Here is a 14,413-nt window from a genome sequence, read left to right on the forward strand (position 1 = left end):
ACAAAAAATACATTTTGTTAAAACTACCTTGATGGAGATCTTCGGTTTAGATATGCAATATTATTTATTTTAAGAAAAGTTTGTCACTCATTTGAGTCCTACAATATTCGAGAGATTAGTCTTCATAATTGCATATGGACGATACCCAATTTTGTTTTTTTTGGGTTTTCACCACCAGTGTCCGGCTCATTGGGCTGCTTAATATGATTTGGGGGTCAGTTCTAACATCAAGTGGTTCCAGTCCCCTCCTGATCACAGTTGTGGGAATCGAACCGTGATCCTCCCTACTAAGTTCAGCGTCAATCACCATTAAACCAACTAATGATTGGTGATACCCAATTTACACATAACAAAAAAACTACCTTAATGGTATTTATCATAGATATTCTCACATTTCACATTTCACTTTTCTTAACCTCCCAGTAATATTTATTTTGCATTAAACACTGCGCTATATAAGCCACTAGGTTTGGTCTAGTGGTGAAGGGTTCGGATAGTACTCTATAGGTCCTGAGTTCGATACACAGTTCATTGTAAATCAAAAACACTGGTTAAAAGTGAGTTGAACAGAATTGGTTTATGTTTGGATACATTAATGTAAAAGTGGTTCTTATCAACTTATGTTGTTTGGATAAATTGGATCAATTTTGCTTTTGAATGTATAATTACTAAAATGAGTTTTAGTATTTTTTTTTAAGGGTTTTAGTATACTCCGTCTGTCCCAAAATATAAGGAAAAATTAGTCATTAAAAGTTATGTATTTGGTTAAAAATTTGGACTAAAAATACATTAATTTTGTTTGATTAATTTTTTCTTATATTTTGAGAGGGGGAGTATGTGTTAAACTATAATTTTTTTTTTCTAGTTTAGATGATTACTAAATTTATGTTAGTATTGTTATAAAAACAATATGTTGGTATTATTCTGTTCCAGAAACTCTTTAATTTTTTAAAAAAATTAAAAATAATACTTTTTCATGTTGATGTACAACTTTTTTAATAAGCTATGGTTGTACTACTTTATTTAAGTAGAGTTTTTTTTATTAAATGTAGATATACTAATATTTTGCTGTAAAACTAAAGAAATGTGACGTAATGAAATACATACCCAATTAATTAATAAGAACAGAGGATAATAATGAAATAACGAAAAGATGTGAATGCCATACACTAGAATCGAGTATAACCAACGCAGAAGCTTCAAATATTGGCTTCGTTTAGAATCGATTTTGGGCATTAGAATTGTGTTGTCCTATTGCTACCCAAACAGCTTCACTAAACAGGAAACTCACGTTTAGTGCCAGCAACGTGTGTTTAACTCATTCCAACGCCAATCCAAACAAGCACATAGTAGTTAGTAAGAAAATGATTTTTTTTGTTCTTGAATGTTATTTGGAAGTATAGAAGTGGGCCTATATATAAAAATGGTAATGTAGCTTAGGAAAAAATAAAACCATAAAATTACATCAAGCATTTGCTTTCCTAAAAATAAATAAATTTGCTCCTGTGAATGTGAATGTCATCTATACCTTCAAAACACACTGCAATTTTAAATCTGTTGATGATCAATTCTATTTTTGAGTGATATATGTGCATAATTTATTAGAATAATGAGATGATAATTTGGGAAGAGCAAAGCACACCGGAGGAAAATAAACTTGGCCACTTAATATCTGGATTTTCATTGTATTGAACAAAATTTGTGGATTGGACATAACTCACGATGCTATCAAACTTAAATATTTGTTGTTCAAACAAACTCTATTACCTTTGACAGAAAAAGGACGAGAGAATGAAATTATGCATCCACGATTGAACTAATTCTGCATAAAATGAATCTTTTAGTGTTTCATAACTATGACACTGCAATGTTAAATATAAATCAATCATTAGGAGGCATATCATTTGATGATAGCCACCAAAGCATGCTGTTATTGGCACATTAAGAGAGCCTTTTCATTGTTGTATCTTTTGTTCACAATAATTTTACTACCGCAAACCACAACCACGACCATCGATGATTGTTTCACTTGTAATCTTTTCACCCAAACAAATAAAATCAAACAAAAGTTTGCTGGGTCCTAACCGTGTAAACTCTATATTAAGATTGATTTGTAAAACCAAACAATAAATAGCTTCGCGGAATTAACAAATAAGGAAAACAATCTACCAAAAAAATAATAATAAGGAGAACAAAAGTAACACTCTGCAGTAAGCTAGGTTGGATAGCTGGGATCATCGCCTCATATGTCATTAATAATATACAATATTAAACATTAATTTCTCAACATAATAATTACCCTTAGAATACACTTCATTGATTTTACGTTAATTGAAAAAACAAATCAATAACTGGAAACATATTCTTCTTTTCAAAACATCTTTACACAGTTATGTTGGATGTGATTTTTCATCGGATATATATATTTAAGTTATATCAACTATAACATTAGTGTACCTCTTTACATTTTTTCACTCTGTATTAGTCAGCTTTTGTGAAGTCCGTTTTCCCTCGGTGCAAAAGGGAGCATGGAAAAACTCTACAGCTATTTGAATAGCGAAAGACCTCCCCTCCCCAGTCGTCTGAAAATAAGTGGATTATAATAGTTTGAGCTTGACATGTTAAGCACCATTAGTTTCTGAACTATTCTGCAATTTGCACATTAACAACTATGATTAGACCAGCGAAGCTTTTATGAACAGAAATCAGCTATGCTAAATGTTTATATTAAATATCAAAAGATAAGAACCATTTTTAAAAAAAATATAATAACCGTTAATATAGTTCACCTCCACTTCAAGCAAAAGATTTTCAAGTTCAACTCTTATCTCAGTGAAGGATGGACGACTGCTTGGAACAGCTTCCCAACATCTTTGCATCAAATCTAATAGCTTAGGGTGCCCATGCTTTGGCAGTTCTGGTCGCAGTCCCTGAAAAGATGTACAAATCCACAACCAGGTCGGACACAAAAGTGCAAACTACTGGTTGAACACTGCAACTTATACAGTCAAGGTAACATTAATACAATGTTGTACTATCATTACTCCCTCCGTCCCACAAAATATGCCATTCTAGCAAAAACGTTTGTTCCAAATTATGTCATTTTACAATACTAACTAATCATTAATACAATCTCTCTTTCCAATTCTTTAAATTTGTCTTTCCCATACCAATAATGAAGGATAATTTTGTAAAGTAACACAGCTTTTTCTTTCTCATACAAGACTGACTACCGTTTTTAATTTGTGTGCAATTGCCAAAAGATATTTTGGGACGGAGTATTTAATATCTTCATTTATGTGGATTAACAATAATCAATTGCCACAGTTTTTTTTTTTTTGGACATTGATATATTGTATAATATTTAATCTATAAATAATTTGCAATGTTCAATAGTATATCCTCGGGTTTAGGCGATAAAGAGGGCGTCAATACAGTAGGTATGGTGTTTGTAAAGAAGGTGTGCATTATATTGGATATGTTGTTGTCGTGCAGTTTAACAGAAACAATTTATTGAGGTCTCAATTTACGCTTCAAACATAAATCTCACTGATAAATAAAGAACAAACCTGTCTCACACCCAAAGCAGCTTGTAGTGGAGTCATGGTATCATATGGTACCTGCAGTACCAAAAGGAAAAAAATATGTATCAGTTCAATAAATTGGAAAGGAAGATAAATAAGAGAATAAAATACTATAATTCCAATTTCGGCTATACCTTTGCTGTCACTAGTTCCCACAGTACTATGGAAAAACTGAACACATCTGCCTTCTGATCATAAGGCTGGTGGTTTATGACCTTGAGGAAAAAATGCAATAGCAGTAAGATACCCAATGTAAAACCACAATAAAATAAAACAAATATATCACATGGCAAACACATCTAGTACTGACAAGAATATAGAGCATACAAAAGATAATTATTTCCTTGCATTCTAGATTAGGTTTAGGCAGAAAAGGAAATGGAGAGAAAGTTCTTGGTTGTCCATTATAATTAAAGGCAAATGGTAACAAGCTCCCTAAGGGCACATTTTAAGGAACACTATAGAAATATTGTATTAAAATCTGTGCCTTCAATTCCATAAAAATTTTAATATTATTTTTTCAATACAAATTTCTACTTTTAGATTCCTTAACACGTGTCCTTAGACCCATAATTAAAAGCTTAAATGATAAAAGATGACAAATAAAACATCATGATATTCTCCCTGATTGGACAAGTAAGAAAACAACCCAGCTGACACTTCTATTAGGAATAAGATATTTGGTGTGCCAAGGAACGCTAGAGTATCATGTATTATGCTGAAGCTCCTAGTTGTTTCCATATATAGTTAAGCTTCAAGATGTTTCTACAGTTACCGACTTTTATTGCATGTTGAGATCCCACATTGACAAGAGATATGGCCAAAGTAGTCCTTATTATGAATTAACCAGAACCCTTGGCTTTACATTACCCATTATTACTTTCAACATGATATTAAAACATGAAAAAGCATAACAGATTTTAATTTCAAATAGTGAACCTCTGGTGCCATCCATCTATACGTTCCAGTTTCTGCAGTCATCACTCCCCCCTGAATTAGGAATCGGGCAACTCCAAAATCTGCCACTTTAACAACCTAATCAGAAATGAAAAAACAACTTATAAGATATAGAATTTCATAAAATAACAAACATGCAGCCAATACTTCCTTGAAAACAAAATAAATGCCAGTCATCATAAGAAAATTTAAAAATATTCAGCAGCACAGCAGTAATTCAAACTTTTCTCAGTGTATTCATACGTTGTGTGTATCCATCAGCAAATTGGCTGTCTTCAGATCCCTGTGAATTATGTTGTTTCCATGCAAATACTCCATTCCCTTGCAGACATCAATTGCAAACTTGAGTAATTGAGACAGCTCCAAGACATTATGATTTTTGTGCAAGTAATCATATAGACTTCCCCCAGTCATATACTCTGCAAGAATATACAGAATTGTGAAATATAGTCTGAATACAAATAATGGTTGTAAGCTTTAATTTTTATTTCATATTTCAATTATTCAAGGGATTCTCGTTTGTGTGAATGAAATGAGGATTAGATACATTACTCATCTAATATGATATTTCTTCAGTTTCGACATCGGTGTTCAAATTCAAATAAGGTTCATAGAACTTCTCCCACAGTGATTCTCTTGATCATTTTAACTTCAAAATTTCTGCCTCCATACCAATTAATTGTCTCTCCCAGTAACATTTTTTCTGGTTTTCAACTAGAGTATCTTCACAAAAATATTGTAGAGTAATATAAGAGGCCCTACCGACAAAGTTTTCATCAATATCGGTAATTATCATACTACTAGTATTAAAAAGGACCAAGAAGGGTATGGGCATAAGATTTTTTTTTATCTATTCTGTGTGTAATTGGGCCTATTTGTTTCAGATTTTTCAACAAAAAAATCTTTTTTTTTTTATCTTACTTGTGTTTGTTTCAGATTTTTTCAAAAATGATTTTAGTAAAAAAAAATCATTTTTTTTTCATCAAAATGAGAATCTATTTTCAATAGCTTTTATCAAAATCCATTTTTTTATCACTCATCATCCCTCACCATCTTAAAAAAATAGATTTTTATGATTGTAAACAAACGGCAAATAGCTTTAGATTTTCTTCAAAATCTCTAAATAAAATCTCTAGATTTTTTTTAAAAAAATCAATTTTTTTTAAAGCTGAAACAAACAGGCCCATTATCATACTACTAGTATTCAAACTTCAAACCTCTAGGAGGGGGTCATAATAGCGTTTAGTTACGTAAGGCATCTCTCCAATAAAGGACCCAACCACTAATTACACATTAAATTGGATATTGTACAACTATGTATCAGTATAATAACCAAATGGATAGATCTAATACCTGTTACTATGCACAAATGTGGACACTTTGTGCACGCGCCAATGAAACGAACAACATTTTTATGACGCACCTGTCTGCATTCAGAAATACAAAAGTCAAATTGTCAAAAGATGTGGTAGTGGTTGAAAGCAGCAGTAGTAGTGGAATAGTTAGATGAACTATTCAATTAAATGAGGCATTGTTGGAAAAGGTTAATAAACACTGTCTTGATATTCTAAAGTGATAATTAATTTGAGACAGGAAAGTATTGTAAATAAGACACTAATAATGACACGGAGATAGAAGCAGATAGAGGGATCGCAACACAGAACACATCAAGGAGTAACTAAAGTTTCTAATAGACTGACATCCAACCCTTGAAGGATTAACCAAGTGAATACTTGTAAGCAAGTGGCTAACTGAGCAGTTTATTGGAATGATTTACACTTGATAAAAAGTACAAGTTACTAGTGTACCAGAAAAGAGCAAGGTCTATTTTCTTTCCTTGAAAAAATTAAGACTGATTGTTTTGTAGCATGCCAAACCACTTAAGACTTGGTGATATTTGTACAACTAATATTTGACAACTTCTGGGACAACTTTTTTGTTTCTTCTTCTTATGAGACAAAAACAATAAAGTGAGAGGAAGAAGAGAGAGAGCAAGAAAATTATGAGAGTATGAGAGAGTTGTCCAAAAGTTGTCCCAATTTGGTTGTACAGATATCATTTCTCTTTAAATATGTAGTTGTTTGAATATAAGAAAATATCTTATCATATCTTGATATTATGCTAGAATATCTAGAATGTAAGAGTATTCCTGAAGAAAAGAGAAAATATTTGAGTTTAAAAAAATTATACTGTACAACAAACAAGAACAGATATTTAATAAATTTTCAGCAAAGTAATCTATAAGAAAAACAGATTATGCAATATGCAAGATTGTCATAATTCTTGAACCAAGATCAGCAGAATACTGACCTTAAAATTGCTACTTCTTGAGTAAACTCATCTTCTAAGGCATCATTCAGTTGCTCAGATTTCAGCACCTTAACAGCAACATCTTCACCAAGATAAACTCCATGATACCTGTCCGAAACATAAAATGACTTAGAAGCACAAGAATATAAATATTATGATATAGAGCAGAATAGAAAGAAAAGTTAAAAAAATTATAGAAAAAATAATGGCAAAACAACCCAACTTACAAATCTCCACAGGATCCAGATGCTATTTTTTCTCCTATCTTTAACGATCTCCTGTCTATTTCCCAGTCTCCGGATTTTCCTTCTGCTGCTAAGGCTTTTGCCACAGCTGAATGAGAATTTGAAGAATGAGACCACGACCCCTAGAGAAAGGAAGAATATTGATTACAATATTACAGGCTTCGGTTACATGCTTAGCAAGAGTATTACTGAATCCCAAATATTAGGATAAAATAAAAAATACCGCTTTAAACTTTGGCTAATGTGTGTTGTGTGATTTTCCTAATTTTTCAATAAAGTAATATACTGTGTAATTTTCCTAATTTTTCAATAAAGTAATATACTGTGTAATTTTCCAGTGTTGAGAAAGAGGGAAAACGATAAAGACAATCGGAAAATACATTACATCTGCAAATTGATCATTTCAAAATATTCTCCACTTTAAAACGACAATCTATCACAGTATGTTTAATGATTAAACTTTAATCCTCCCATGAAATATTGGATTTGAGGCAACAGCAAAGCAAATTAATTATTCACAAATAAGTGTCATCTAAGTAGCATCTCCAAATCTAAGATCCTAAAGTAACTATTTATGTTTTATGAACTCGCGTGAAATAACTATGCCATATGAACTCACAAGTAGTTGATGCCATGGCTCGATTTTCTGCTTCTGCACTTGACCTTGCAACTTCACTTTGTTTCTTAGCATGGTAAAATTTGGGCTCATGACCAAACTCATCCCTACAAAACTCCTTATAAGGCGAGGTCTGTCAAGCCTTATAAGCACTACTTAGACCATATTTCTGGTCGATGTAGGACTCTCAGCACGTCCCTTTACGCCTATGAGTTGTGACAGTGAATCGCTCGACCCAGACAAGCAACGGGGTTCAAGCCCCTATGATGGATTTGACAGGGTGAACACTAGGAAGCATGGGGTGGGGACACAGAAAATCATTATCAAAGAAATACTTGGTACGGTGGGCTTGAAATGGAGGTTTGAGCGTCCTCTTGCTGGGCATGAGGAACTAATCTTTCGCGATCTCGACACACACTCTTACGCACAAGATTGGACATCTAGAGCGTAAACAAATTGCAGGTGAAATAACATAAATCATGGGTCAATAAAAAAATTTAGGATAGACTCTGATACCATGTTGAGAATGAAAGAACATGTGCCTTACACATCAAAACTATATCATATTTTTGTAGGGTTGAGTTAGGCCCAACCCAAAATTCTAAAATGGTATCAGAACCTTGGTTCAAACTTCAAAGGTCGTTGAGCAACTTGCTATTAGGTTTCCGCTATCGAGCCACAGCCACCCACCATTTATATTCACGCACAAAGCCCAATATTGTTGGGTATGTGTTAAGACTTAAGAGTTTCACATTGGATGAGAGATGGCCTGAACATGGGTTTATAAGTGAGTGCAAATCTCATTCACCTTACAAGCCGATTGTAGGGTTGAGTTAGGCCCAACCCAAAATTCTAAGACACACACACACACACACACACATATATATATATATATATATATAGGATTATAAAATCATATTAAAAAAAATACAAATATTATTGTTACCCTATTAGTAAAGACTATTTTGGGACATTAATATCAATAGTAATATTAATGGGACATTGATATCAATAGTAATATTAATTATATGTAACACTCCTGTGTGGCTTGACAAGTTGTGTTATTCCTTATGGATGTATTTTATTTTTGGGGATTGAACACTGGCAGCATTTTTACACGGTGGCAGGAAGGAGTGTAAGATCTGTCGGTAATGCTTGTGCAGGTTCCTATTCTGCATAAGCCATGAGAAAATGCAATACCTTTTAAAAGCTACAATTTAACTACTTTCCAGGATTTGTTAAGTTTGTTATAAGTGATCTATTTCTCTATATCCAGTTTTAAAATCCCAAATACTTTTCCTCCCCTAGGATCCTATAGTCATGACTCATGAGCCATGTCCAAGGAAATTGTGAAGTTGTTAATTTTTAAAAGTTCATTAGAGGAAATACAAGCCGATGAACATCAAGAATCATTAGTTTATCCATTCTTGACAAAGATATAATTCAACATCTCAACCAAAACAGACATAAGATTTTGTATATACAAAGTCAAGAGACAAAATGCACCTCACTCCTTGCTACAGCTTTTTCCATAGCAGCATACAAACCTTCGGTTTCCTGAACACAAGATTGCAAAGTCAGCAACAATGGGACTCCACACAGATCCCTGACATGAGAAACACAATAGCAATGCTCCTTCGTAGCCTACAATCTTATGCCCTGGTTTCGACTAATTCACTTTCTAATCCAAATTTAAAAGTCTGATAAAATTATTAGTATTTTTAAGTAATAATGATCCAGATCCAGATATACTTTAGTGAGTATAAATCCTGGTGTTTGCAGCTAATCTATCTTCTTCAAAGCTTCAGATGTCAATAGCAGAGTTGAACATTTTAACCACCAAGTACAAAATTGTATAATGACTTGAAGAGTTATCAAATGCATGCAACAACACAAATGTCGATGTAAAATTTAAATTAATGAACAATGACTGGTTTCAAAGATACAACTTTGCAGAGTTCTTCAAGGGGAAACAAATAGCATCAAATTCATTGCAATTAGCAGCATACCTCTAGTGGCCATCCATCTACCACAAAAACATCGAGGGAGTAGCCATCAGTTGTGGAAAATACATGTGCTTCCCGGATGTTAAGCCCAATATCAGACAGCAAAGCGGATAGCTAAAGAAAATAATATTCATAAAAAATATGATATTCATCAATAGAAAATAATATTCATCAATTATATTTTAAGGCATTAACAAACTAGAACCTCATACTTCAATATAGTAACAAAATGGAGCAAAGTTCGCACAAAAGGAAACCCCAACCCCAATATCTTTTCTATCTAATGTTTACGGATTATGCAGGAATCATAATGTGTTAAATTACAAGAATAAGCAATAATTCAAATCACTTGTCACTGTCAAGAAAACGAATCTCTTGTCACTATCAAGAAAACAATGGTGCAGAAAGTCTATGTATTAAAACTTTGTTATTCAATATCCCACGTAAGCTTTTAAAAAGTGTTTATTAGCTTCATTATATTTGCTTTGTATGACAGTATACTCCAAAACTTCTCCATAAATCTCTAGTAATCAAATACCTTCCATTTTGAGGAAAGTTTCATTTAATTCTACAAATTTTGCATACATGTCAAATCAATAAAACAATGGAAAATAAACCCATTATTCTATGCATTGTAGATGAAAAATCTAGCTCATTTACATTTTGGAGTTTCAAATTTAACTTACAAAATATGCAAATTTTAGTTATAAAAAGATAAGATAAACTTTTCAAACATACCTGACTTAAAAGCTTTGGTTTGTCAACAGCAGAAAATATTATTTCATGAACTGGGACACTTGAATGTTCATGCCTGCATGTTATGTTTAACTTATTTTCCACAAGAAAAGATATTGAATCATGCAGGCAACATTTCACCAAGAAGTAATACTTTAATTTGCAGCATAGACAGATCACATTATGAAGAGTTAAAGACTTAGGTCAAAAGGTCCAATTTCTCCAACATTGTGGAAGAAGGTTAAATCTATCAGTCATAATGAATAAATCCATGAAACTTCTAAGTTACATAATATAACACAAACACAGGGACACTAGTATATCCTCCAAAATAAAAAGATTATTCAAAAAATACACAAACTCATCAAAGCAAAATAAACTTTACACGAATGGATTTTTCTATAATGCATATGATGTTTTTGTTGGGGCCTCTTCATATGAATCTGTAAATGGGTTGATTCAAGAACAGATTTGGCCCATCCTTCCTCTCAATATAAAGTTATTTTCTTCCCTTAAAAGTTAGACATACATGGAACAACTATCGACATCAACGCATCAGTTAGTGTTAAGAGTGCATATAATTTGTTGTATTTTCGGTTATATTATTGTCGCTGTTGGATTCCATAGTATATAGCACAGATGCTTCTACTATTTTCTAGTAGCTTCTGTTGGCTTCTGCTTTAGTAGCTGTTAGAGTATATACTTGAATAACCTCTGTTCATGTACTCTATTATATCTTGTTATGTGCTTAGTATAACCTTTACACTGCTGGAGTTAGTTACAGCTGTCAGCAACTGTAACCAACACATAACTAATATCCTGTAACTTCCCTGTACTATAAATACCCGAGTCCTTTTGATTAGTCTGATAATTCCAATTCACGGAACTTCCATATCAGATTCAGTTAACATCTATAAGCAACTCAAAACTAATCTCTTGTAACTACCCAACCCTGTACTACAAATATCAGAGTCCGTTTGCTCAATCTCATAACTTCAACACTCAGAATTTCCATAGAAGATTCAGTTTTATCTTACTCTCAACTCTCAAATTCTCTCTGAATTCACTCTATATTTATCACAAGAAAAAGGTATTTCCATATTTACCAGGTCACGAATTTCCTGTTCAGTGAAGTATCAATTTATCTCTGATGAAACACAAGAAAATAGTTAAAAGAATACTCGGGTATCTTAAGGGTACAATACATGACGACAGTCTTCTGCTCAAAGCTTTGCCAAGGCAGTCACTTCCTCTAAAAGCCTATTGTGAATTTGTGATGCAAACTGTAACTCACATGATAGAATATACCTCTGGTTCTTGAGTGTGTTTAGCACCTAATTTGATTTCTTGGTTGTTAAAAAAGCAACAATTAGTAGCAAGATCTAACGTTGAGGCTGAATACAGAAGTTTGGCGGCAACACAATTTTGTGGATTCAGTCATTACTAAATGTGCTGCATCTGCCAATATTACCACTTTTGGATTCTAAGCGATAATATAAAAAATGTTGCTCAAATTCACAATCCTAGTTTACATTCTAGAACTAAATACATGGAGCTGGCAATATTTTTTTGTTAGAGATCGAGTTATAAAAAAGTCTTAGGTCCATTGCCTTCGATCAAGATGTTCACATACAAGCCAAACCTCTATCTACTCAGAGATTCATCATTCTCAGAGAGCCTTAAAGTGTTTGACTACTTTGCATTGGCACATGCACCTTTTTTTTTTTTATAAGCATTGGCACATGCACCTTGAATTAAAGGCAATGTTAGGGTGCATATTATTCTGTTGCATTGTTGCTTCTGTTGCATTAGAATAGCATATAGCTAGGTTCTTCTATTATTGGTTCTCGTAGCTTCTATTTCTAGTAACTTGTGTTGGCTTCTGTTATAGTAGCTTCCATTGGAATAGAGTCAGTTAGTAACTAACTAAAAATTATGGTTAGTTAACCTTAATTGGTTATTTTATGTTAGACTTATAAATACAGAGGACCAGCTTATGTATCATTTCAAGCTTTAAGACTTAAATTTTTCAGAAAGTTCACACTTCTCTCAATTTTTTTGGTCTTTCTCTCATTTTCTCACCTAGCACGAATTCTTAGAACTTTGGACTTTCTAATTTCACTTGTAACTCTAGTCGATTTTTATCTTGGTCAATAGGTATAGAAATATTTGACACGCATAAATCTGGCAACAGGTGTAGAACTAAATTCCTGCTCTCCAAACAACAATAATAAAAATAATAACAAATGCAGCCATATTGGGTTCTTATGAATGTAACAAGATAATCATTGGAGAAATATTGGGTTCTAATGAATTTGCTTGGCAGAAATATTGGGAAAATTATTCTGTAAAAAATTCAAAAATTGTAACAAGAATCACAATCATAATTTTATTAAATTGGTACCTCTGAGAAAAGCTGTCAGGTACAATTTTTTCCTGTGTCTCCTTGGAGTTCTTCATAACATCCAAATTTAAGTCCTCAAGCTTCGAGCAAGACTCAAATTCAATTGCCAGATCTCTTGTTCTACAGATAGAAATTACATAAATTATAGATTATAAAAAGATAAAATTTATATTTTCATCAACAGTTTCCTGAAACCTTCCTGTGAATATGTGTGCATGCATACATAATTATTATTATACTTCACATCTCACTAAATACCTTTTAAGAGATGCTATGACTCCCTCATTTCTCGCATGAGAAGATGTCTCCTCCTCAGGGCTAGTATGAGAACTTCCAATTTGTTGATCTTCACCATCTGTCCTAGTAGAAATATTCTGCCAAGCAAATTGGTAGAGGAGAATAAAATTCAGTAAAGACCTAAGTGTATCAAACATACGTACAACACGTGGTTATTCGATCACTTTCGTTTTTTCAAAGTATCGCCAGTGTCTACGTGTCAGTATTGTGCCGGTGTATCTATGTCAGTGCTTCATAGGTACATTAATAATTATCATGATGAGCTACTTTAAAACAAAGTTTCTAATTATAGAACTCATTCAAAATTTAAAACCAAATTAAATAAAAGTAACAATACCTCTAAGAGGCGTATATGGTAAACGGGACGCTTATCCGGATCTCTTGCCAAATCAAGAAGATTTCTATGAAGTAAAACATCTTCAGCTCTATCAACATTAACATCAAGTCCATAACTGAAACAACACCAATACATTGCTTAATATATATCCATATTTCATCACTTCAATAGTTCAATTGCTTACTCCTCTTAATACTAACCAAATCGAAGCGATTACGAATGCATTCAAATTTTAAAATAGTAACAATCCAAAAACAGTTCAAATTCAAAACAACAACAACAAAATTATGAGAAAAATAAATTGATAACGGAAAACAGTAACGATCGAATTGGTGATGAATGAACCTTGGAGGTAAACGATTGAAATGAGCTTCAATCTGTTCACGGAAATCAGGATTCGATACGGCTTGATCGTGACCGGTTTCAACCAAACGGTTATAAACGTCGGTCCTTACATCGTAGTTGTTGTAACCACCGAATGAACGCGGTGGCGATGAACTCTCTCCTACACCTTCAAGTAAATCCATGAATGATTTGTATTCTATGTTGAAGATTGATGCATGGTGGTGAAGAAAGAGAAAGCGGTTTGAAATATTGGTGAGAAAATTTTCTAGAAATGAGAAATGGAAAGAGGATCTTTGACTCTGGTTAGAGTTGGAAGTAGAAAAGAAGAAGGGTAATTTCGTCAACTCAGTGAGTATGCCGCTTAACTAAGGGGCAGGATATTGTGATGTAAATTGTAATGTTGCTCTGAGGGTAATTATTTCCGCCTTAATTGGAGTTAATTAGGTCATTATTATAATACATTAATTAAAGTATTTTATTTGCATATTTTGTTCTAAATTTTTTAATAAATTCTTTATTAATTAAAGTATTTTATTTGCATATTTTGTTTTAAATTTTTTAATAAATTCTCAATATG

The 14,413-nt window shown here is 32.8% G+C and overlaps 1 protein-coding gene across 2 annotated transcripts; it reads right to left on the bottom strand.

Annotated features, from left to right (window-relative positions):
* Nucleotides 1-2,220: 2,220 nt before the first annotated feature.
* On the bottom strand, nt 2,221-14,220 carry LOC123905930 (serine/threonine-protein kinase STY8-like). 2 transcript variants are annotated; one of them, XM_045955767.1, is made up of 16 exons: nt 13,837-14,220; nt 13,492-13,606; nt 13,116-13,231; nt 12,858-12,977; nt 10,457-10,529; nt 9,722-9,832; nt 9,219-9,269; nt 7,079-7,218; nt 6,852-6,959; nt 5,895-5,968; nt 4,785-4,960; nt 4,524-4,619; nt 3,719-3,799; nt 3,570-3,620; nt 2,790-2,930; nt 2,221-2,648 (listed from the first exon to the last, which is right to left on the bottom strand). In XM_045955767.1, the coding sequence occupies exons 1-16, from the start codon at nt 14,016-14,018 to the stop codon at nt 2,622-2,624; spliced, it is 1,662 nt and encodes a 553-aa protein (XP_045811723.1). In that variant the 5' UTR covers nt 14,019-14,220; the 3' UTR covers nt 2,221-2,621. The 2 variants fall into 2 exon arrangements, with proteins under 2 accessions (XP_045811723.1, XP_045811798.1); XM_045955842.1 differs by having other exon boundaries at nt 2,774-2,930; nt 13,837-14,164.
* Between the last annotated feature and the right edge of the window lie 193 nt (nt 14,221-14,413).

This window comes from Trifolium pratense, linkage group LG1, assembly GCF_020283565.1.
Source record: "Trifolium pratense cultivar HEN17-A07 linkage group LG1, ARS_RC_1.1, whole genome shotgun sequence".
Classification (NCBI taxonomy): domain Eukaryota; kingdom Viridiplantae; phylum Streptophyta; class Magnoliopsida; order Fabales; family Fabaceae; genus Trifolium; species Trifolium pratense.

Coding starts and splice junctions, on each gene's coding strand:
- LOC123905930 (XM_045955767.1), bottom strand. CDS start 14,018: ATGGATTTACTTGAAGGTGTAGGAGAGAGTTCATCGCCACCGCGTTCA. Junction 9,270..9,721: donor TAGATGGATGGCCACTAGAG/GTATGCTGCTAA, acceptor TCTTGTGTTCAG/GAAACCGAAGGTTTGTATGC. Junction 4,961..5,894: donor ACATTTGTGCATAGTAACAG/GTATTAGATCTA, acceptor ATATTCTTGCAG/AGTATATGACTGGGGGAAGT.